Raw genomic sequence first — 22,326 nt, 5'->3', positions numbered from 1 at the left:
TATTGTGCAGTAACACTCACTCATGTTGCAAGATGCCCTGGTTATTTTGTTAAGTAGAAGTAGGCTTTAAAAATAGTATGCACCATGGGATCTAACTTTTTAAATTTTACACACACACCCACGAATATCTGAAAGATAGTCACCAAAATATTAACAGTGGCTGAGATTGATGATGAGATTGTAATTGATTCTAATGTTTTTTATAATTATACTTTGTCTACAGTGAACATGTATTACTACTATAATAATAAAATTTTTAAATTTCCTTTAAATATATTATTTAGACATGTCAATATATCTTACTTCAATTTCAAATTCTGTATACATACAATTAATATCTATCAAGAAAAATATATTCTTTATATTTATAGGCATTAATCATGAAGCCTATCATGTATCATGAAGCAAAGCTTGGTTTCAAACAGGCTGTTTTTGTCAATAGTAGCATTTATAGTAGTGTTGATATTTTAAATGTGTGTATTAAAATTAGCCATGGAGAATTGGAAATATGAACCATTATTGTCAAAGAAAGTGTTTAAAATTTTGCACTTTATAGAAATTATGCCCAAAAGTATACTGGCAGCATTGAAAATCTGACCCACATAGAGAAAACAGCCAGTTAACCATCTCAAACAGTGGGATGTCAATTGAGAATTTTGAATGTCTTTGTTTCAGTCATAAGGAAAAATTTGCTATCCTCAGAAATATATTTTGAAAATATGATCTTTATCCTGATATGCTCCTCTTCACCATACTTATAAGTAAGGAAGCTCTATGCGCTTTCAGGAAAGCAGTTTGCCTTCTGTATTCCCTTGAGTGGTGTTAACATGATGATGTGCCATCCTACTGCTTGGCATGGGATAAACAGCTGGCTCCAGCAGTACATCTGCAGAGAAGACACCTCTGTGTTTTCACTGCCAATTTCCAAGTGATTGCTTCTAGTAGTTCCTACAACATGCATCTGAAATCTGGTGTTAACTCTGAATGCTTGATTCCACTTTGGTAGACTATTCTGCAATCCACGAACAATTAAATTATATTACTTTTTATTAGAAATTGTGATGTCTGTTATTTATTTACTGAAAGAAATAATTTCTTTTTTTTTTCAGAGCTTCCATATGGCTGGGAAAAAATCGATGATCCCATATATGGCACTTATTATGTTGAGTAAGTCTCTAAGTGTGACATTAACTTTCATTAATACGTTGTGAAACTGTGTTAGTATTTCATTTATTGAACACGTGTGGCTAACACTCCATTTATTTCCCTTTCATCTTACTTTGAAGTATCTGCAAAGATTCTGGCAGCACTAGCTAGCTGTTTCTTGTCTCTTCCAACTCGCTAATTTGTTCCCTTTTTTTTTTTTTTACTCAAGATTCTAAAACACCAATTGGAAAAATGTGTTTCACGTTGTCCTCTAAATGAGTGATAATTGAAGATATCAAAGTAAATGTCCTTCATTTTGTAATCAAAATGTTGGGAGCTGACTGGGGGTACAAACAAAATGTCCTATTAAATCAGATTTCAAAGTCAATTAAATGGAGCAGCCATACTTTCCAGTTGAAGGATGAAATAAAATTTAGATAATTTTTTCTCTTCTAAGACCCCATTTGAAATCAATAATATTCTTTCTGTAGGTTGGACTTTTATGTTATCTGTTGGAAGTTTCATTGCCATAATGTATGTTTGCATAATTTGAGTTATCCCCTCTATGAACCCTTTTATTCAAAATAAGCCCCTATTAAGGAATAAATAATATATACATTTTTCCTTAGAAAAATCAAGTAATTATTTTCAGAAGTTAAATATGTGACTTATTTTTTCAGAATCTCCTTTTCTGATAGAGAATGTTTTTATTATCTATCGTGTGATGTTGTTTATGTTATTTGGGTGAGTAGCAAAGCCTACATTTTTCTTATGGGAAGTATACTTCCCAAGAAATGAAGAGGTTGGAAAACAAAAGATTTTCAAATTATTTATTAACATCGAACTCTGTTTTCTCGAATCATATTCTGTTTTACAATAATAATCTAGATGGTCAAGGGTTACACATTGATGACATTATTGCTAAATTGTTTTTGTAACAATATTCAAATCATTCCTGAGCTTTTACTAGGTGTCAAGCCCTTCGTTGTGCTGAGAATGTACCCGTGAATTCAAGACCTGTGTGTTCCCTGCCCTTGAGCATCTCCCTCATGACTACTTATCTTGAACACTTTGGCCCACCATTTTCATTTGGAAAAGCCCCAATTTTGACTCTAGAGTCAGTCATTTCCCATCAAAGTGAATTTACTTCATTTGCCAAATGCAGTCTTCTAACATCGTATCTAATGCTTTAATGTCATGTGGGCACTCAACAAATGCAAAAAGTAACGTAAATACATGGGAGTATCTCTAATTGTAAAAATAAGGGAAATCACTTCTAAATAGTTTTAGGGCCTCCCGAGTCCCACTACATTGCTAATCAATTAAAATACACAAATATTTTCATAATAATGTAGCTGCAGTTCCTGGATACCTTTATCAACATGAAATGTTTACAGTAAATGCTAGCTTGTCTTGATTCACTGAATCAGACTGTACTGTGCCAAAGCTTATTACATCTGAAACCCAAGGTAGTTCCATGTAAGGAAAGAGAACTGAGATATCTGACAAGCCTGATCTTATCTTTCATACACTTCTTCACAGAATTCAAAGAATAAGAACCTTTTCCTTAAGTCCAGATATTGGCAAACTCCATAAAAAAGTCAGATAGCAATTTTTTTTTGGGGGGGAGGTTGAGGTGGAGGGTATATGGCCTCTGTCATAACTACTCAACTCAGCTGTTGCAGTTTGAAAGTGAGCACAGGTGACACTTGAATGAATGGGCACAGCTATGTCTCAATAAAACTTTATTTACAGAAAGCATTCAGCTGGCTGAATTTGACTATAGAACATAGTTTGCTGATGCCTGCCCTAGTCTAATTCTTCAGGTTATTCTCAACTTCTTTCCAGCTGACATCCAATGTGGGAAACAGTATTTAACTCAAACATTTCTTCTCTGTTCTAATTAGAAGTGAGACACCCACATGTCAGAAAGCAGTGCTCCCTAGTTTCTTGATCACTGAGGTGTTCTTCAAATAAAGACATGCTGCTTGTTTGTAGTTAATTATTGAATTGGACACTGACTATAATGCTAAAGGAAAAGTATCCTTATTGTTGTTATATTTCAGATGTTTGCCCTTTTATTTGTTTTTGCTTATATTTCTCTCTACATTTAAAAAAATATATTTCTCTCTACGTTTCCCCACTTCATTTCTCATGTATCACTGCCATAATCAGAAAATTATTTATAATGTAGTTGTCCTATATTAGATCAGACTCACGTATTTAATAGTTTTAGATTTCCAGTGATATTTGAGGTCATAGGTACAGGTGAGACAAAACGGTTGAACTTCCTTCCAGTTGCATTCAGCTCCACTACATATCATGGCTTTTCCCCATTATGGTACCATAAGGTACACCAATACTAGTAATTAGGTGTGTGGGTGTGTCATGCCAGGCAGAAAATTGAGATTAATGATTCAAGCCTAAAGATAATTTTAAGTAGAATTACACACACATACCAGTATTTCTTAGAAATGTCTTGTGAAAAAAAATTCATCAAAATCATGAAAATACTTTAATTTATTCTATATAATGTAAACATTACCTGAAGTGAGGGATATTTTCCATCACAGGACAACTTGTTCATTTAAATTGGAATGTGACTGTTTACATGGTTTGTTTTAATTTTTCAAAAAATGTGACCCTCATCTCCATGACACTATTATTTTCACAGAGCATATATTGGTTCTGAATAATAGTTTTGTTTGTGGAACCTATGTGAATACATTGTGAACATAGTAGTTATTTATCACTCTCAGTCCACAGAATATTTTCATTGGAAAAAAGTCACATAATTTCTTATAGTTAATTACACAGAAGATACTATCTAGTTTATGTTGCTGTCTCTACTTTTCAGTGTAGAATCACAAATATAAAATACAATATGCCTGGATTAAGACAGTTCATAATTATAATAACATCTAAATGCCAACATCTAAAAAAATCATATATTTTAGTTTGCAATTTTAATATTTAGTTAATGTAACAAAGAAAGGTGGTTTTTATTATAAATCTGTAATCAAGAAAATGTTGGTTCACTAATTCTGTTAATTATGATGGACAATGGATCTTCTGTAGAGCTACCATTTTTCATGTATAATTATACACCCAATTATGTAACTGGAGGTGCTGGTTATAAAATACAAAAAATTTCCACCTCCCCACCTCATGACAGAGAAGTCTGTGCAAGGACCCTGGAAGTCCAGCTCAGCATCAGTCACTGTCTTCAAACAGACCAACAACTGGGAGCAGAAGTTGCCGAGTGGGCTCTCTGCCATCCCAGGCATGTCAGATTGAAATCAGTCTTGTGCGTCTGGCACAGTCGCACAAACACTCATTTTCCTGCCAGCCACAGACAAGCAGATAGGAATTCCGGCAATCAATAGCAGGAAAGTGTTTATACAACTTGAAGCAGAAAAACCTAAATCGAAAAGCTTTTGACCACTATTACTTTACCCTACTGTGACATCATTCTGTCCTGTGCAAAGTCACTTTTAAAATAACAGGTTTAGCATATTCCAAAGTCAGAAAAATTATCATCACTACCATTTCGTCAAAATAGTTGACATTTATTGAATGCTTAGCATGTGCCATGAACTGGGCTTGTGGTCAGTGGTCTTTACCACATTTATAGTGATGGTGGGGTACATTGTCAAGTTTACAGATGAAGAAACTGGCTGAGGAAGGACTTACCCAGTATCACAGAGTATAGATAGGAATGGTAGTGATTTGCACCCCAGCAGTCTGACTGTAGAGCACAGACTCCTCAGTCTGCTCAAAATGCCTCCCATACATTTAGTATTCACAATCCGTAATGATCCAAACAAGCCTCAAACTCACTACTGGAGAAGAATGAGGGGCCGCTAGACAAAGTCTCCTCTCGTGCTCCCCTCTAGTGTAGTGTCACAGCAGGATGTCCCACAGTGGGTGGTCATGCTGTACATAGTTCTGTGACACTAGCTTCTGAACCCAGCATTCTGAGCCACCTGCCCCACTGCCCCGACAGCATGACCACCAAGGCCAAGACTTGCAAGACTGAGAGGAGTCCGTCTTGCGTGGACCTTCCTAGGGAAGTTGGCGCTGCTTTGGGGCGGCACAGCAGCCACACGGCTCTGTATTTCATAGAACAATGGGCCTTGCTCAGCGTCTTCCCTTACTTCGTCTGCAGGCAGGGCAGACGGACTAAGTGTGTGCTCTATGCAGCAGTAGAGAAGTTGGCCCAATTGGTCCTGACAGACACCAAATCCATGATAGTACAGCACTTAGCAACATGTTAAGAAGTCTTACGTGACTAACCAGAAATGTAACTGTCACTGCTCATAAAAAAAGGGAAATTTTTTAAATGAAAAAGTGCAAAATGTTGAGTTGAACAGCTGTGACTTTTGTACAAATGGTTTTTTTTTGCTCCCCTCCTCTTTTGTGAAATTATGTCTGCTGGGTACATTTTGGTTTCAATGGCAGCTACACAATTTGCTTAACTAGCTAGTTCAGAAGACACAATTTCCTGGAACAGCTTTCATGCAAAGCTGCTTCCTCTGGCACAGACAGAGAAGCAAACCGTGTAAAGTTAGAATAATAGTGGAGAATGGCAGATGTGATTTTCATGTAAAAGTTTTACAGGTTTTTCAAGTGATGTCACACATCTGCTATAAAATGTTATTTGTGTGCAACTCCAGATAGGAAGGAAAACATTGCAAAATATCTTCACTGTAACCTTAAGTGTAATAGGAAAATCACACTCATTTCACGATTAATTGTGAGTATTTGTCATGATGTGGCAAATTGGAAAGTGGTGAGAGATGATTTTAACTCAATATCATATCTTACGAATGTTTCTCTCCTCATGCCTTTGGGTAGTTTTCTAAATTTTCCAAAAGAAAACTTTTTAGCTTTATAATTTTGTAAAAGTCAGCATGAATGTGAAACATTTCCAATTAGAAATAAACACAAAGGAGATAGCCTTTTTAAATCTTGCTTGTTCTTAGAGAATTTTTTCCTATACTGAAAGTTAATTTTTCAAATTTTCAGTTTTGTTCTTTCAATCTTCAAAAAATAGCAAACTCTTTTTTTTTTTTTTTTTTTTGGTGCTATTTAAATAGCTATTGAACAAAGACATTCTCTCCCCCCCAAATTTCCTCCCTGCAAATTTATGTAATAAAAGATGCCAAACTGAAGTGGCATTGTTGGTGAACTTGCTCAGTGACATTCTAAGCTAAGGTGGGCTCTGAATCTTGTAAACAGCATTTGGTCATAACAGTTATCACTTAGTGGTCAAGAGCATGGGCTGCAGAGTTTCATAGTGTGCCAGCCCTGCAGCTACCCAGCTGTGACATCTTGAGTAGACAGCTTGTAGAGAAGGAAGAAGACAAGAGAGAAGGAATACCACTTACAAGAAGTATTCTATGCACAAATCATTTAATCCTCACAATAAAACCTAGGAAATCTGTATTATTATCACCATTTTACAGGCAAGGAAACTGAGGTACAGATATTTTTACAAGTATTAAATGATGGAGCCGAAATTTGAACCTCGGCAGTCTCATTCCACAGTGGTGTTTAGCACTTAACACAGGTATGTAGTAAGTACTCAAATAAATGTCAGTTACTTTTATCTTGTTTATCCCAATAATATAGATAAGACTCTCTGTCGTATGGCATTACTTGCTTTTCCAGCTCTTACATGATTACCTTACACCCCCAAAAGTGATCAATTCTAAGAAAAATTATTTGATTTGTGAGAAACATTTACGTAAACTCACATTTAGAGGGTACCACATTGAACATAGAATATTGTTTCTTTAGAATTAGTGGAAATTCCATAAGCCCACTGAATATGATAAAGCAGAGATTGAAGAGTGTGTTGTTTTCATGGCTTGCAAAGTGGGGGAGGTTTCAGGATAATTCCTAAGGAATTTATTTTTGTCACAATTACCTACAGTACATGTCACCTTATGTAGTTGGGAATTTGTGATGATAATAATAAGAACAGTGATGTTTAAAGCAGTATTTCAACTTTTAATGTGCTTTCACGTCCATCCTCCCAAATGACAATCACAACATTTATGAATGAGGGAACCGAATCTCTGAGGGTTAAGTGAATTCTCCAAGGATATATGGTGAATAAGGTTGAAGCTGGCTGATGTCAAGTACAGCTAAGAAAGACTTTTCAATACAGTTGCTATATTTTTATATTAATATAAAATGTTTATACTTTACGAAGTATTTTCTCATGTTTGTTAAACAAGCATAAATCCGTTTACTTCCCAGTGAAACAAAGGAACAAGTATATGAACATAAATATGGGATACTCTATCTCTAACTGAACTACAGTCAGCTCTTTTTCGCTGAATCATGAGACTTACTTTTTCACCTCCTTACAGCTGACCTAGGCCAGTTTCAGTTTGTCGCATCACTTCTTTCAGCCTGGAGAAAAGAAGGAATCAGGACTCATCAGTGAGAGCTCTCCTAGCTCAATACACATGCTCTTTATACTACATTAGCATTTCTGATAGTTTGTAACTGGTAATTCCTATTTCCTTTCTCTGTGCTACTCACTTATGTACTATAAATTTCAACTGGCTATAAATTTACTTCTCTAATACTGCTGTTCAACCACACACCAGTAGAAGGCCTTCAGGCTTCCTTTTACCGGTCCCTCAAATCTTTTAAAGTTATGATCCTTTGAGTCAAAATGAAGTCTCATGTCCAATCCTCCTTCTCAACACTATCATCCAGGCAAAATCTGTACGCCCGCCCTTCACCCATCCCTTACCTGAGATTAGAGAGAATTTTTCATGCTGTGAGACATTTCACCATCACTGGTTCATTTTAGTATGATACGATCAAACTTTGCCCTGTATTCTAGTTACCTTCCCCACCCCTAAATATCTTTTCAACCAAAAGAAAGAAAACTTGACTCTGTAATTAAATACACTTTTATTAGCAACAGTTTGATCTCATAAGCTGTCTTATTTAACAAATCTTCTGGTTCCAAATAAAGAATGTTTTAGGCACCCAGAAGTTTAAATTGGTTTAATTGGTTAAATTACTTGTAAGACTTTTACAAGTAAAAGTGGGTTATTCACCTTGACATCAGAGTTCCCTATAAATGTTTAAGAAAACCCTAATTTTACAATTCTAATAAATCATTTTCTTTGTCTTGAAGTCGGTAATAAAAGGGGAATGATTACTCCAGCATCAACAATTCTTTGATAAGATATTTGTGAAGAAAGATGAGCGTAACATAAACACTGGCCTTTTTGGTTTGTCTTTAAGCATGTTTTAGGAATCTAACAAATTAAAGCAGGATCCTGTTCAGGCTCCAGGAGAGGTAAACACAGACAATAACACAGCAGCATGCTGAATAACACAGAGCAGAACTGAGTGGTACAGACAGCAATGAGGGGAACGCAGTCCCCAAGTCCCTGTCACCCCAAGGAGAGAAGGCAGGACTGGTCAGAACTGGAAGCACCATGCTGTGTGCTCCCAAAGGAGGAACATGCTCCCCCCTTCTCCCAGCTGTTTTGTAGGGCCATGCAAACTGGAGGATGGCCTTGTGAAGGCAGGGAGGACAGCCTGCACGTGGGGAACTGTTGCTCAAAGCAGTTGCAGACAACCTTTTGAGCTGGATGCTAGCTGTGTGGGGTATGTCATTCCTGCACTGAGAGGATCTAGAGCCCCGTGGGAAGTGCTGTCGCTCCTGCTGGGGGAGGGGACTCCGTCCCATGTAGCTCATTGCTAGGCAAACAAGAGAAAGCTGCCACCATGTTTCAGTTGAAAACCCTGTTTGGGTGTTGCCAAGACAGTGGTATATAACAAGTAGATCATTGTTATTACTCTATAACTTGTGAGATAGCTTATATATCTTATTAATTCTCTCTTCTGGATTAAACATGCTGTGCTTCTTGTGCGTGAACTACAGACGGTCTCATGATTCCCGTCAGTATCATCATGTACTTTGGAGTCATATCTTAGACTGTGACTAAATTCTGAAGTTAGCACATAAAATGAAAATTGCATAGAGTTGAAATTATCCTAACAGTCCCTTAAGATCATATGGTGTTGGAGACTAGCAGACTTAAACAATACAGCCATTCATTTTCCTTTGGTGTTGGAAAAAATATTCTTTCTGGAAGTAACGTAGTTGACTGGCATTTAGGTCTTTTTGATCTTTAATAGATACATAACTAGAATTACTTTAAGCTCAGGGAGATGCTAATCTGTCAGAAGAATGAGGGAATTTAGTCAAACTGAGGAAGCAGCAGATTGGTGCCATTCTTTGGGCACCCTACTGTTGAATAAAACAGTAAATGGTCACCCATACTAGGTAAAATGTAATGCCCCCCCACCCCCACATGAGACCTATAGTTTCGTCTCTTTTTCAATACGCAGATAATATTTTTCAAAATTCCTTTCGTGTCATACACCATGATGTTAGTAATAGTTGGTCCTATTTTGCATCCACGATTTTGAATTTACAGGCTAGTACAAAATTACACTTAACCTCCCTGGCTTTTTTCTGTTAAATGAAAGGTTTGGATTAGGTGATTGCTAAGGTCTCTTCTAGTTCAAGGAATATCCACTATACCTGTGTTGACAAGGAGAAATTTGGCCATTTTCCTGTATTATGCCTCATAATTTTTCTCATTATGACTTCCGATCAAAGAATACTTAAAATTTTAAAGAAATTTCTTTCAATTTCCACTTGTTATTTGGCTAGACAATAATATATATTACCCTTGTCTTACTTTATTTAAATGATTTTTACAATCCCATCATATGCATGCTATGGAAAGCAGGCTTCCGAAAGGGTGGATCATTATAACAGAATCGTCTTACAAAGCTACGGAAAAAAGTAGAAACATATTTGATATCTACAGACATGAGAGTGATGTTAAGGATATCATTTAAAGGGCAGAAGGATAAAGATAAACCTATAAACAAAGAGTCAGTGTAAGAACTACTGTATCTTTTACCACCATCACAGCTGAATACATTTGAAAGGAATATTTTTTTTCTATAATACAAAGTGATATTGTTAAACAATATTTATTACTAGTGTTTAATGGATGACTTCATATTTAACTGGAGGAATTTATATTACAATAGATTCAGCTTTTGTGTAATAAAAATAGATGAATCACAAAAATGTTTATTATTAAATTTCACAGGCTTAAATTCAATCTAGCTAAGTAAGATGAACTTTAAAATTGTCAAGAAAAAAGTATTCTCTTCATCACTGAGAAGTTTGACTGGATCTACTATAGGCAAAAGAAGGATATTTACCGTGATAGGCCAATAAAATTAGTTTTGCGTTAATTTAATCTAGAAGAAACTCACCATTAGGTTCTGGTTTCTGAAAGCTTATTAAACACCACTGTTGAGTTTGTCATCATGTAGAGATCTTAGTTCAAATTTCCATTAAGCACAACACTCACATGTAGAGGTTGGGAAAGTCCCCTCATTCTATTCTTACTTCACTTTCTTCAGTTTTAATTGAGCATCCAAAAAAAAAAAAGTGAATGTATTTTCAGATAGACAAAGTGATAAGGATGATTGTCTTTATTTTTTTCTGCAATATGACTTAGTATTTGAATTTGGGGCATCGACTTAATATATAAATGCTTGGTAACTATTAGTCAACCCAGAAAAAGAATACAAATAGCACCCATGTACGAAGCACTTGGTATGTAGTAGGCATTTTACATAACTCCTTTAATCATCACCACAACACTTTATGTTAGATATTATTATACGTGTTTTATAGACAAAGAAACTTAAATTTAGAGAAGCTAAGCCATCAAGCTAATAGGTGTTACAAATAGAATTACAGCCCAGGACAGGAATTAAGAGAATTTATATTGTCCATATTCAAGTTACACTTGACTCCCTGACTCTGAATAGAAAAATAATGTTAAAATCAACCTAAATTTATACAGTGCTTTATTTTGAACACTTTCATACATTTTATCTGTTTGATCTTCCAGACAGTCTGATGAGGTGAGCAGGATGTTTATAGATGAGGCATTTACAGTTCAGAGATATTAGGGGACTTTCACAAAGGCAGTGACTGGTAGTCTTAAAATCTTCAAATGTGGCTTAAACCCCAATGCTGGTCTTAAAAGTTGGAGAGAATGACAACTCAGACTCACTGTAAGTGGCTTTTACTGTGGTGAAAAACAAGAGATTGAGGATACCAGAAAGTACGGGTGGCACCCCTTGCCTGTGCTATTCCTCATGGCCTGAGCCACCACTTCCAGGAGCTTATGTGAGAGTTCCCATCAGCACTTAAGGTTCCGCTGTGTTACCATATAAGGAATTTCTTGCTGAGTAAGTACCATGTTTTTGTTTCTAATTGCATCACTGGCTCTCAGCAAGACCTAGCATGTCGTTTTCAAAGTCTGAGACTACCTCCATTGTCACTCACATGCAACTTTAAACTTATTCATAAATATTAGTGCAGAATCATCTTATTATCATTATTGTAATTGCCAGAGACATGACCTGTGTTCAACTTCCATAGTTAGCAAGGGTAGAATGCAGGAAAATTTGAGATAAGATAAGCCCTAAGGGTAGCTGAAAGGTAGCCCTTGGATGGGACCCTTCTGGCTTGAAAACCGTGTCACCCAAAGCAAGGTCTCCTGGCTCCTCATTCATACTCTCATTACCATTTAATTTCTCACTTTTTTCAAATGCCAAACATACCCACACACATGTTTTCTTTCTCTTTTCCGTTTTTTTTTTTTTTTTTTTTTTTTTTAAGGAGGGTGCAGTGGCCCATGCGGGAATCAAACTGGCAACCTTGGTGTTATTCATACCACACTCTGACAAACTGAGCTAACTGGTCACCCCCACACATATCATGTTTTCTTGTGAAACATATTAAGTCCTTATTTTTATATACATAATCATTGGGGTCTTTAAAAAAACATAATTTAATGATCAAAATAATGGGCTGTATTTGCATGTTTTTGTCTTCAGAAAATCAGCAGGTGATTTTACAATGCTGTGAAAGTTTCTAGTTTCACAATGAACATTGATAAAAAGAAATGGAGAATCACCTGGCTGAAGCATATTACAGATTACCAAATAGCCCATGCCTGCATAGACATAAGTTAATATCTCTTGAAAAGTTCAGTGTACATCTGTGTCAGAACCACATAAATCACCATGGTTAGATTTGGCACTACACAGAGCGAGGCTGATTCGTGCGCCTGCCCCTTACTCTGAGATCGCAGAAAACTGTTTACTCTCTCTAGGGAACAGATGGATTAAAAGCATGGAACCTGTTTAGCTGAGGGTTTGGCACATTGTAGTTTCTCGATGAGTATTCATTCCCACCCTTCTCTACCATCCACCATTCTCTCTTTATTCTCTTTTAATTACAAGGCTGACATTCATTCTTTAAGCACTGCTTCTTTCCACAAATTGTGGCACCTATTAAACAGAAGTTAAATCTGAACAGCAACTGAGTAATTTTAAAAGTCTGCAAAATGGGACATTCTTCTGAAATATCCAACATCTCACCTTTCATCTTTATTTAGAGATTTAGAATGAAAACTACAAACTCGGCCATTGTGGGGGCCTAAATGCACACCCCTTGCCTGTGTATTAAGGAAAGGAACAAAAAGTTATGTGAAAATGCATCCCTCATCACAGTTACATGAAACTATCATCTAATCTGTATGAAGGTTTGCTCTTCCACTAATGGCATGATTTTAGACATGTGTGTTAATTATATTGAAACTCTATAACAATACTTATCCCTCAAAAAGCAATCTATTAAAAACAACACTGAAGAAACTTATTACCACCTTTCTTTGCTCTTGATTCTGCTGAACCTGTGTCCTCTATTCCCACTACTCCTTCTTTTCCTTATCTTCTTAGAATGAGAGCCTCCTGCCCACACACAGGCCCCACGGCCAGGTATTAAAAGGTTCTGTACAGAGTCTAGGTATCCTGACAGTAGATCCTTTTCTCATTAACACTCATCTAAAGTATTTTTAAATTTTGTTTGGTTTTCTAATTCCTCCTGCATTTCTTTCTCACATATAAATGGAATAGCTATGTATTTGATTTCCTCCTGGTCTGGGCAGTAGTAAAGACACAGTTGTCAAGAATAATACTTCTTCATAGTCTTTTTCCCACTCTGATTGTTGGACTTAGAAACCTGGGCAGTTTGAGTATTGTGTAGAATTGGGATTATATTCACGTCCTGTTGACTCAGAATCTGTCACAGTCCTCCCCTCAGTCTTGTCCATCCCCCCCACCATTAGCACCCTTTCCCTGACTCCCTCCTTCCTATATATTCCCCAACATCATGATGTTGTATTCATGATCCCTCTCTATTCTGAGAGGTGTTGGTAATTCTTTGATTCTCCTTGGAGTCAGGCCCCAAAGTGTTCCTATTGTTATGTATGAGTGATATGTATACACAGGTGTTTGGAGTTCCGTGGACTTAAGCTATATTGTGACTTCACATTTTAACAACTCAGAAATAACTTACTAAGAAATAGCAATCCAGGTCAACCAAGAGTATATTACAGGTCAGACTTTTCTCGCCCCTCCCAGGACACTGCAATATCTAGTTCCCTGGACAATGTGATTCTTCTTAGTCACGGGGCATCTCTTATTCATCCTTAGAGCCCCAGGTAAGAATAATAACTAGTACATGGGACTAATTAAATGATGCTGAAATGACTGAGAGTTCCAGGGAGCACCACAAGTTTCCTACGTGGTTGATATGGTGAAGCTCATCCTTATAATCAGGAATAAGGCACAGCCTCCAGGATGGAGACTTTCCGAGCTAAGGCCGTCCATTAGACTAAGGTCAAAAAGGAAGGAGGGAGACTTTGAAACACAATAAAACCTCTCACCATGACTTGGAATTTTTCCTTGCCGTCACTTAGCTTTGATCCCCTCTCCCACTTGCCCTGCTCCCACACCACCATCCACAGGCAATCATATGCCCGTGTGTACTCACAGGCTTATACTCTGGCTAAACAGAATTGAATGTTCCTAAACACTTTAGTATTCACTACTCTCTTCCTAAAATGCCCCCTTTTCTATCTGTCAAAATACCTGCGTTCTCCTGGGATCTGCTCAAGGTTCACTTCTTTTGTGAGGCTTTCCCTGAAGCATCACACTAAATTGTGTTTCTTCTTTTGAGTACACAAATTTCAGCACTTTTTATCTTGTGTTATATTTTCCTGGCCACTTGTAGAATGACCAACTCATTCATGTTTACCCAGGTCCTTCCAGGTTTTAAAACTGAAAGTTCCAGGCCCTGGGAAACCCTGTAGTCCTAGGCAAACTGAAGTGGTTGGTCACCCAGCTGGACGTCTCCTCATTGGAGGATGGGTCTCCGCGCTGAAGGGGTTGTTTCCTATTCACCCTTGTGTCCCCGGTGCCTAGCATGCTGATTAATTAGTGAATTTATAATGAGACTTAAAGGACTTAAGCCAGTCAGTCAGGGTTGGCAAACACCAGTGGAAGAGGATTTATTAGCCTTATCTCTTCATACAGAAAGATCTTGAAACAGTGGGATCTTTTAGTTTCCTTTTAGATAATAAGCTCTATCCTACCTCGAAGGTGGTAATGCACTACTTTCGCTCAATCTAGAAGCTAAAGGTTATAAATACCTTTGATAACAATAACCTCCTCCTGCACCCAGCAATAACATTTAGGAGAGATAGTTTATGGGAATGAGGAAGGTCGGACAGGAAACAACATTTTTAAATGCATACCTACTGGCTCTGACATTTTTTAAAATGAGTCTATGTATCTTGTAGGTCATAGAGGCTTCATGACTGCCATTTCTGCTGGGAGTAAAGTATCAAGTTTTCCACATTATTGGTAAATAGTAATGGCTAAGTGATGAATCTCCCTATACATAAGATACACACGAAATACGTAATATAGGTTAATGTCTTAACTAAATAATTTAGTACTACTAATGGGAAAGAAGAGGGGAGAGAGCTCATTTATTTGAAAATGTATCCACATTTGGGAAGCTCAACCTCCCGTGGAGTAGAGGACGGATTCTTTAGCTGTGAGAGTTTCAGTACCAATATATGGATACTCTGCTCAGTCAGCTGTGACTCAACCTCCCACCAACCACTGTACCCCCAGGTCAGACACCCTCCCATCCAGGAAGAGCTGGAGAAAGGTAACACAGGAATTACTCAATCTTCCCACCCACATTCCCCTCAGGTATAATAGGGAGCAATGAATGGACAATTATACGAAGAAAATTATCACAAGTGATAGCATTGGGAAGAAATCTTTTAAGAGGCAGGATTCAATTATTCTGTTTGTTTGGGGGTTTTTGTGTTTGTTTGTTTTTTTAATGCTCCAAGTAAAATAGACGCAATCTTCCATTTTCCATGAACGCAAAACTCATATTTTAAAATAAATCATATTTAAAATACTAGTCTTTAGTACTTTTAAAATTCAGCTTTGAGATATACATTATATAAACCCTATTTTATAGTTCTTTTTGTTCTGTTTTAACTCTCCTACTAGACTACATGTCTGATTGAACTTTGCCCTTCCTTGCACCTCTTACCATTGTTCCTAGCAACCACCATTTGATAAACAAACATTTGATGAAGCATGATAACATTTATTGTGTACTTCAGGCACTGGTCTTAAATGGTTTACTCACTATAATTCATTTAATGCACAACTTTTACGAGGCAGGTATTATTTTTGTCCCAACTTTACAATGAAAAATTCTGAAGTACAGAGAGTGTAGGTGATGTGCCCAAGGTCACATGCGTGGGTTGCAGTGGGGCTTGGATGTGAATGCCAGCAATGGACTGCGGTGGCCAACCTCTGATACCGTGTCCTGCCCTCTGGGAAGACAGTCAGCCGCTGAAGAACCCCATAGGGATAGTATCCTCTCTAAGTGTCCAAAGCATGAAGTCGTTTTCATTCCATGTATCCAAACTTGACAGTAGAGAAAACTTTATGGGGACTTCTCAAGGCTTATATTAAAATGAATAAAATACAGACAGGGAAGGTGCGATGTATGTGTTTAGCGGCCACTGCACCTGACACTGTGAGGAGGTAATACACACTTTCCTGACCATCTGCCACTCTGGACATCAGAATTGGGGTCAAAGGAAACCTAGGGAATTCCAAGCAACCTGGAAATTCACACTCTTGGATTCCATTCAGGAATTATTCTATTGGAAGGAGGAAGGAAGGAAAGAAGGAAGGGAGGAAGGAAGGAAGGAAGGAAGGAAGGAAGGAAGGAAGGAAGGAAGGAAGGAAATTCAAGTAAAATAAATTTGGAGAAGCCCCCAAAAGAGCCAGTTTGCATAGAAAAGATGACATACTGAGCTGCAACCCCAAACCAATCTCCCCACTCCCAATGCTGAGTGGCAGCCTCTCTGGTTCGCCCACATTTTGTCCCTCACATAGTGCTTTTCCATATGAGTATATTGCTACTGTGACACAAGATGGCAGCTGCTAGTTCTCAGCAACTCATATCCAGATCTTTCATCAGCAAAGTGGAATGACTTTTTCACCTACCACAAGAATGTCTTGAGGGAGTCTCTATTTTGAAGGATTCCATGAGTCTTTGTCCAAATGCAGATCAGTTATATCACAAAAGCTTGTCTTAAGCTTCACATAAAGTTCTGACTGGCACAACCTGTATTTTATGGCAGAATTAAACAAGAAAACAGTGAGATCAAGTACCTTTCATGCATGCCTGCTTCCATTTATGCATTTATTCAACAAATATTTATTGAGTGCTGGCCACTTCATGCCTTAGAGTGATTAGTGTAGGTATTTTGAACACCTTAGAAATATTTTGCTTGTCACAAAATCTCCACTTGAAAGTTGCTCTCTTCTCTCTCACATTGACCCAGAGATTCATTTTTAAAGTATCAACTGAAGTCAAGATAGTGGGATAGTGACCAGCAGGTATAAAAGGTGTCTCTCTTGACTATGCACTAAAAGTGCCTGTCTAAGGACCCAGGAGAAGCAAGGTGGGGTGAACAGTTTGGAGTAAGGAGGGAGCACTGGTACTGTGAGGGTGAGATCACCACCTTCATAACCCTCAACACACCTGTCCTGTGGGTACCGATGGCCTCAAGATATATGACTTTCCTCCTGTTTCTTTTATCCCTCCCCCAGCATGAAGGAGGTAGCAGGCAAACAGGACGCTGATCTGGGACTCCCTTTGGCATCCTATCATCCAATAAGCTGCGCACATCTCCTTTGCTCTGTGCATTTCCGCAATTCCTGATGGCACAAGCCCTCTCTTCTGGAGCAAAATAGCATTTCCTAGTACCCCCTACGGCTGCATGCAGAAAAAGAGACTTCCGCATAAGTCTTAGCAGGCAAGAAACTGCTTATTCAACTCCCTTTTCTCAGCTTCTAACTCAGGGGATTGCACCCCTAGCTGCCCATTAGAGTTACCTGGGAAGCTTTTTTTTAAAAAAGTGCCAATGCCTATACCGCATTCAGAGATTATGGCTCAGTTGATTTAGGGTGGGCTTGAGTGTTCTCTCTTTCTGTTTTTGTTTGTTTTTGAAGCTCTGCACATTCATCCTGAACTACAAAACACCGCCACATACAGGATGGTTAAGGATGGAGTCTCGTCCTTGAATATCCTGATTCCTTCGCCATTCTGACATGGACGTATCAATAGTCTTTCCTTTTTGGAAAGGGAAAATGGCATTGTCAGAATTTACCCACTTCAGAATATATCTCTTACTCCCTTGGCCCTTAACACCTGAAGATTCTTTTAGTAAAATATGAAAACAGACTAAATAATAATTAAAGAATAAGAAGTCTTGGTAGCAGCCCAGGTTCCTGTTCTGTATGGAAGCTAGATGAAATAGCTAGTAATTATCTCACAGAGTCTAAACAATGAGGAGGAGGATGGCATTTGTCATTCACATCCTTTGGACACATTGTAAGACTGCCAAATCCTTGCTAAAGAGACTAAACATTTCAGAAGCGCAAGGAAGACACCGCTTCCCTATTCAGTGACAATCATATTTCTTTGTGATAGGTCTTTTAAAGCTCAGGAGCATTTTAAGTTTTAAATGACTTCATTTGTGACAGTTTAAATGTTCTGTAGCAATTAGCTCAGGATACTAAAACCATACCGAGTTTCCACTCTTTGTGGGGTATAAGGCATGATGGACCAGTTCATTGGTATTTTCATTCTCTGTGAACTCTAGAAACTCACTTTGATGGTGAGTGGACTATTTTCAACATTGTGTCCATAAAGCAGGTGGCTACATATTGACTTTACTAAGGAAATAATTACACCCAGGTGGCAAGTTGGAGGAACCAATAGTATACGCAAACGTACTCCAGGAAGTTCTTGTAATGCGTTTTGTACTGATGAAATTATGCCTGTGATGAATAATGGCCTACCAAAGGAGAAACAGAACAGATAAGAAAGGAGGAAAGCTGATTCTGTGGCATGTTTCAAAGCTCTTTCTTGGTTTCTCGAAATCACTATCATATATTTATAAACAAAAGTCTTACAGCACACACTCATCATTGAGCTATTTAGTAAAAAACTATCTTTCATGCTGTATGATGCTTAGTATACAGATAAATAACACATGGACCCTGTACACAGGTGTGCACAACCTAAAGAAGGAAATAAAAATGAAAATCAATCATTAAAACACAGGGTGAGGAGGTTACTCTAGCCCTTTTAATTCATTATTATGAAATTACCACTTAGGATGTTATATACTACATCACAGATAGCTCTTTATCCACGACCTGGAAAGAATGATCTCATAAGACTGAGTAACAGGAATACTATGTCCTTCTGAACAACTCTTGGGTTTAACTTAAATACTCTGGAGAATGTACCGTATTTTGCTGTGTATAATGTGCACTGTTTTGCCCAAATTTGTGAGGGAATAATAAGGATGCGCATTATACAAGGTAGTACCAATTCAGTATATAAATGTTTTAAATTCCTTTATTTATGCTTATGAGTTAAAAGTGTAATAATAAGTAAATGCTAAAATTTCTTTATGCTATAAAAAGCAAGTATCTAAATATAAACAAATAAAGATTTGAATTAAAAAATTAAAATGAAAGATTGTTTTTTCCCCTGAAAGTTTGGGCCCAAAACCTGGGTGCGCATTATACATGGCAAAATACGGTAACTGGTTTCTCTCTCCCATTGAATTAGCAGCTTGAAAGCTCAAAGCTAATTTGCAACAAAACTCTAGTAAACAAGTAAGAATCCTATATTGTCAGTTTTGTCTATTGATTCAACTAACTTCACCCTGATTTTATTTACTTTTCATTGTTGTTCTTTAAAAGTACTTCAAATCCTCTTAATGATAAGAAAATAAGTAGACTGTGATGAGAGAAGTCTGTTGAGGCCAGTTCTGTGAGAGCCTCGGGGAGGAGGCTAACACTGGCTGGGAATGCTGCTTGCTGGCAGAGGTTAAGGAAGGAGTTATGGGACAGATGGGGGAAGCACTGTGATAATAATAACAATAGCAGCAGCAATTATTAATACAGAATAGCTGTATCTTGAAGAATAAAGAATAGCTACACTCCATTGTGGGGTCCCCCCTATGTATCTGTGCTTTGCAAACATTAGTTCTCTTATCTTTACAGCAACCCCAAGAAGTCGATATTAATGTCTCCATCTATGGTTGAGGATATTGATGCTTAGAGAGTTTGGCAATTTGTCCAAGATGCCACCTCAAACACAGGCTGTCTCGCTTCAAGCACCGCACCATTGACACCCTGAATCTCGCTTGATGAGATAAAGGCTTGATAGGGTGTTGCTGATCAGAGTAGCTCCAAGTAGGTTCAAAGCAAAGAGTGCACGTGGTGATGCAGCCAAAAGTGAAGTTACAGAGATAAGTCAGGGCAGGTCAGGAAGAATGTTTCTTTAGATGATAGAACTGTTTCGAGGATTGTAGTAAGGGAAAGTGGAAACAAGGGAAGACAGGTTTCCAACTCGGACCCTCCTGAAATAGAATGGCTTTGTCTGAGCTTATGGGGCAAAGAAGCATTGACATCTCACGAGCCGTAGTTCACTGCACACCACAGATCAGTGTGACCCCAGGGTGCTCAAGAGCATTTCAGTAGCATTTAGTTCCAGTGGAAAATAATTTTACATAAGACGGATTTACTTTGAACCCCATGCCGGTGAGTTCCATTACCAAAGAACATTGTTCTAAGAATCCCCATCCTGAACAGCACCATGGGCTATACCAGAAGCAATATTAGAGAAGTGATGTTAATCCTCTCCCCCTGACCCCCAGGAAAGCCTTTCCCGTGGACTCAAAATGATTATAGTAATGGTGACGATAACATGATGATGGCGGTGGCCATGGTGATAACAGCTGCTGCTAGTCACTGAACATGTCTATGCTTGAAACCCTGTACGAATATTCATTATTTCACTGAATCCTCACAACCACCCCAGGAGGAAGGGACTATCATGTCCGTATTATAGATGAAGACAGCAAGGTTCAGGGTTAATAACTTGCCAAAAGTCACACAGCTAATCAAGTGGTAGAGCTGGATTTTGAATCCAGGACTCACTGACGCTGGAGCCTGTGTGATAGGCAGCTACACTCCTGTCACATGAGGAAGTAATTAGATATTGCAGTTGTCCTATGTTTCTGACAACCGTTTTTCTGCCTCACCGGAAATTATCTGATTTATATTAACAGAAAATTGGCTGTTGAGACTTTGCTTCTTTTATTTTCTTTGCTTTCTGATGTGTAGTTTTTAGAAGACATAAAATGAGAGGATTGTGTGTGCGTGTGTGTGTGCATGTATGTATGTTAAATATGTGTGTACTGCCATTGTGTAATCATGCATTGGAAAGAGAAGGTATGTAGATGAGAGGTGCATTTTAGAGATAGACATGGTCAAATCCAGTGTTTCCACTCACTGGGCGTGCGATTTAGAGCAAGTCATTCGGCATCCTGTATGTCAGTCTCATCACCTTAAAATGGGATAATTAGAATTCAACACTGTTGCCGTGAGACGTAACTGAGGAAATTTATACATAGCTGGCCCAGAGTTAAGTACTCAACAGTTGTTCATTCCTCTTCTAACCCTTCTCTCCTCTTCATGCTTTCATTCCATAATCCTATTTCTGTTTATACAAAGAACCAAAATCAATATGTATGCCAAACTTCTCGTGGTACATTTATTTTTTAGAGAAAGAGTTACATGGCACTGCTTCTAAGCAGGCTCATTGGTTTCTAGCCTCTCCATGGACTGGGAACCCTAAATTTCATAGAAGAATTCATTATACTGTAAGGCTATTGTAAGGAATTTTTGTACTATAAGCCCTTAGTTAAGCTGATCCACAGTTACTTCCGGCCACTCTGTGTATAATTTATATGAATTTATCATCTCTCTATGTAGAAAGTAAATACTCTACTTTTGATTGACCTCAGCATCAGCCTTCCTACAGGTATTCTACAACTTCCATCATATCCCAGGGAGTCTTTCCTCCTGTCTCCCAGCCCTTCAGTCCAGATCTGTCTTCGGTTGGTACGAGGAAAAAAATCAGTGAATTTACCATATACGTATCTTATAGGGACTTTGCAAAGCTTAGATGATATTCTTTTTTTCAACACCATTTGGTATAGATTTCATTTGCTGACCGTTTATTTTAATGAACCAAACTCGTCTCAAACTAACCCAGTAGCACAGAAAACAAGAACACATTCTAGTTCTACTGGCTGAATCATACATGATTTAAATAAAATCACATATGATAGAGCCATTGAAAACTCCACTCTTGTCACAGAAATGTGTGCTGCACACAGGCCAGCCCCAGCAGAGCCTGACTTCAGCCTGGTGGGGCATTTGATTATAACCATGTAAGGTATCTATCTCTTCATCGCCTGCTCTCCACAGAGCTAGACACGTGTTCTTTTAAATGACTTTGCCCCACTGTTATCCTAATTTGAAATTTTATTTTTCAGCCACATAAATAGAAGAACACAGTTTGAAAACCCTGTCCTGGAAGCAAAAAGGAAGCTACAGCAGCATAACATGCCCCACACAGAACTTGGAACAAAGCCCCTGCAGGCCCCAGGTTTCCGAGGTTGGTACCTGTCAACGTGCAATGTTTCAAAGGGAAAAATTGTCTCTCAAGTTGCCTGCTCTTCCAAACACACCTTTAGCTTGGACTATTCCAAATCA

The 22,326-nt window shown here is 38.0% G+C and overlaps 1 protein-coding gene across 9 annotated transcripts in view; it reads left to right on the top strand.

The window, feature by feature from the left end:
• The window catches only part of MAGI2 (membrane associated guanylate kinase, WW and PDZ domain containing 2), a 1,294,930-nt gene that overhangs the window by 993,916 nt on the left and 278,688 nt on the right, over positions 1-22,326 (top strand). For all 9 annotated transcript variants that reach the window (XM_074340646.1, XM_074340647.1, XM_074340644.1 and 6 more), the window contains 2 exons: positions 1,110-1,167; positions 22,107-22,228. In XM_074340646.1, the coding sequence (XP_074196747.1) occupies positions 1,110-1,167; positions 22,107-22,228 (180 nt within the window). The remainder of the gene's footprint in view (positions 1-1,109; positions 1,168-22,106; positions 22,229-22,326) is intronic.

This window comes from Rhinolophus sinicus, linkage group LG09 (genome assembly GCF_036562045.2).
Source record: "Rhinolophus sinicus isolate RSC01 linkage group LG09, ASM3656204v1, whole genome shotgun sequence".
In the NCBI taxonomy this organism is placed as follows: domain Eukaryota; kingdom Metazoa; phylum Chordata; class Mammalia; order Chiroptera; family Rhinolophidae; genus Rhinolophus; species Rhinolophus sinicus.
Note: the sequence above shows the minus strand (reverse complement) of the source record. Positions and strands in the feature narration are given on the sequence as shown.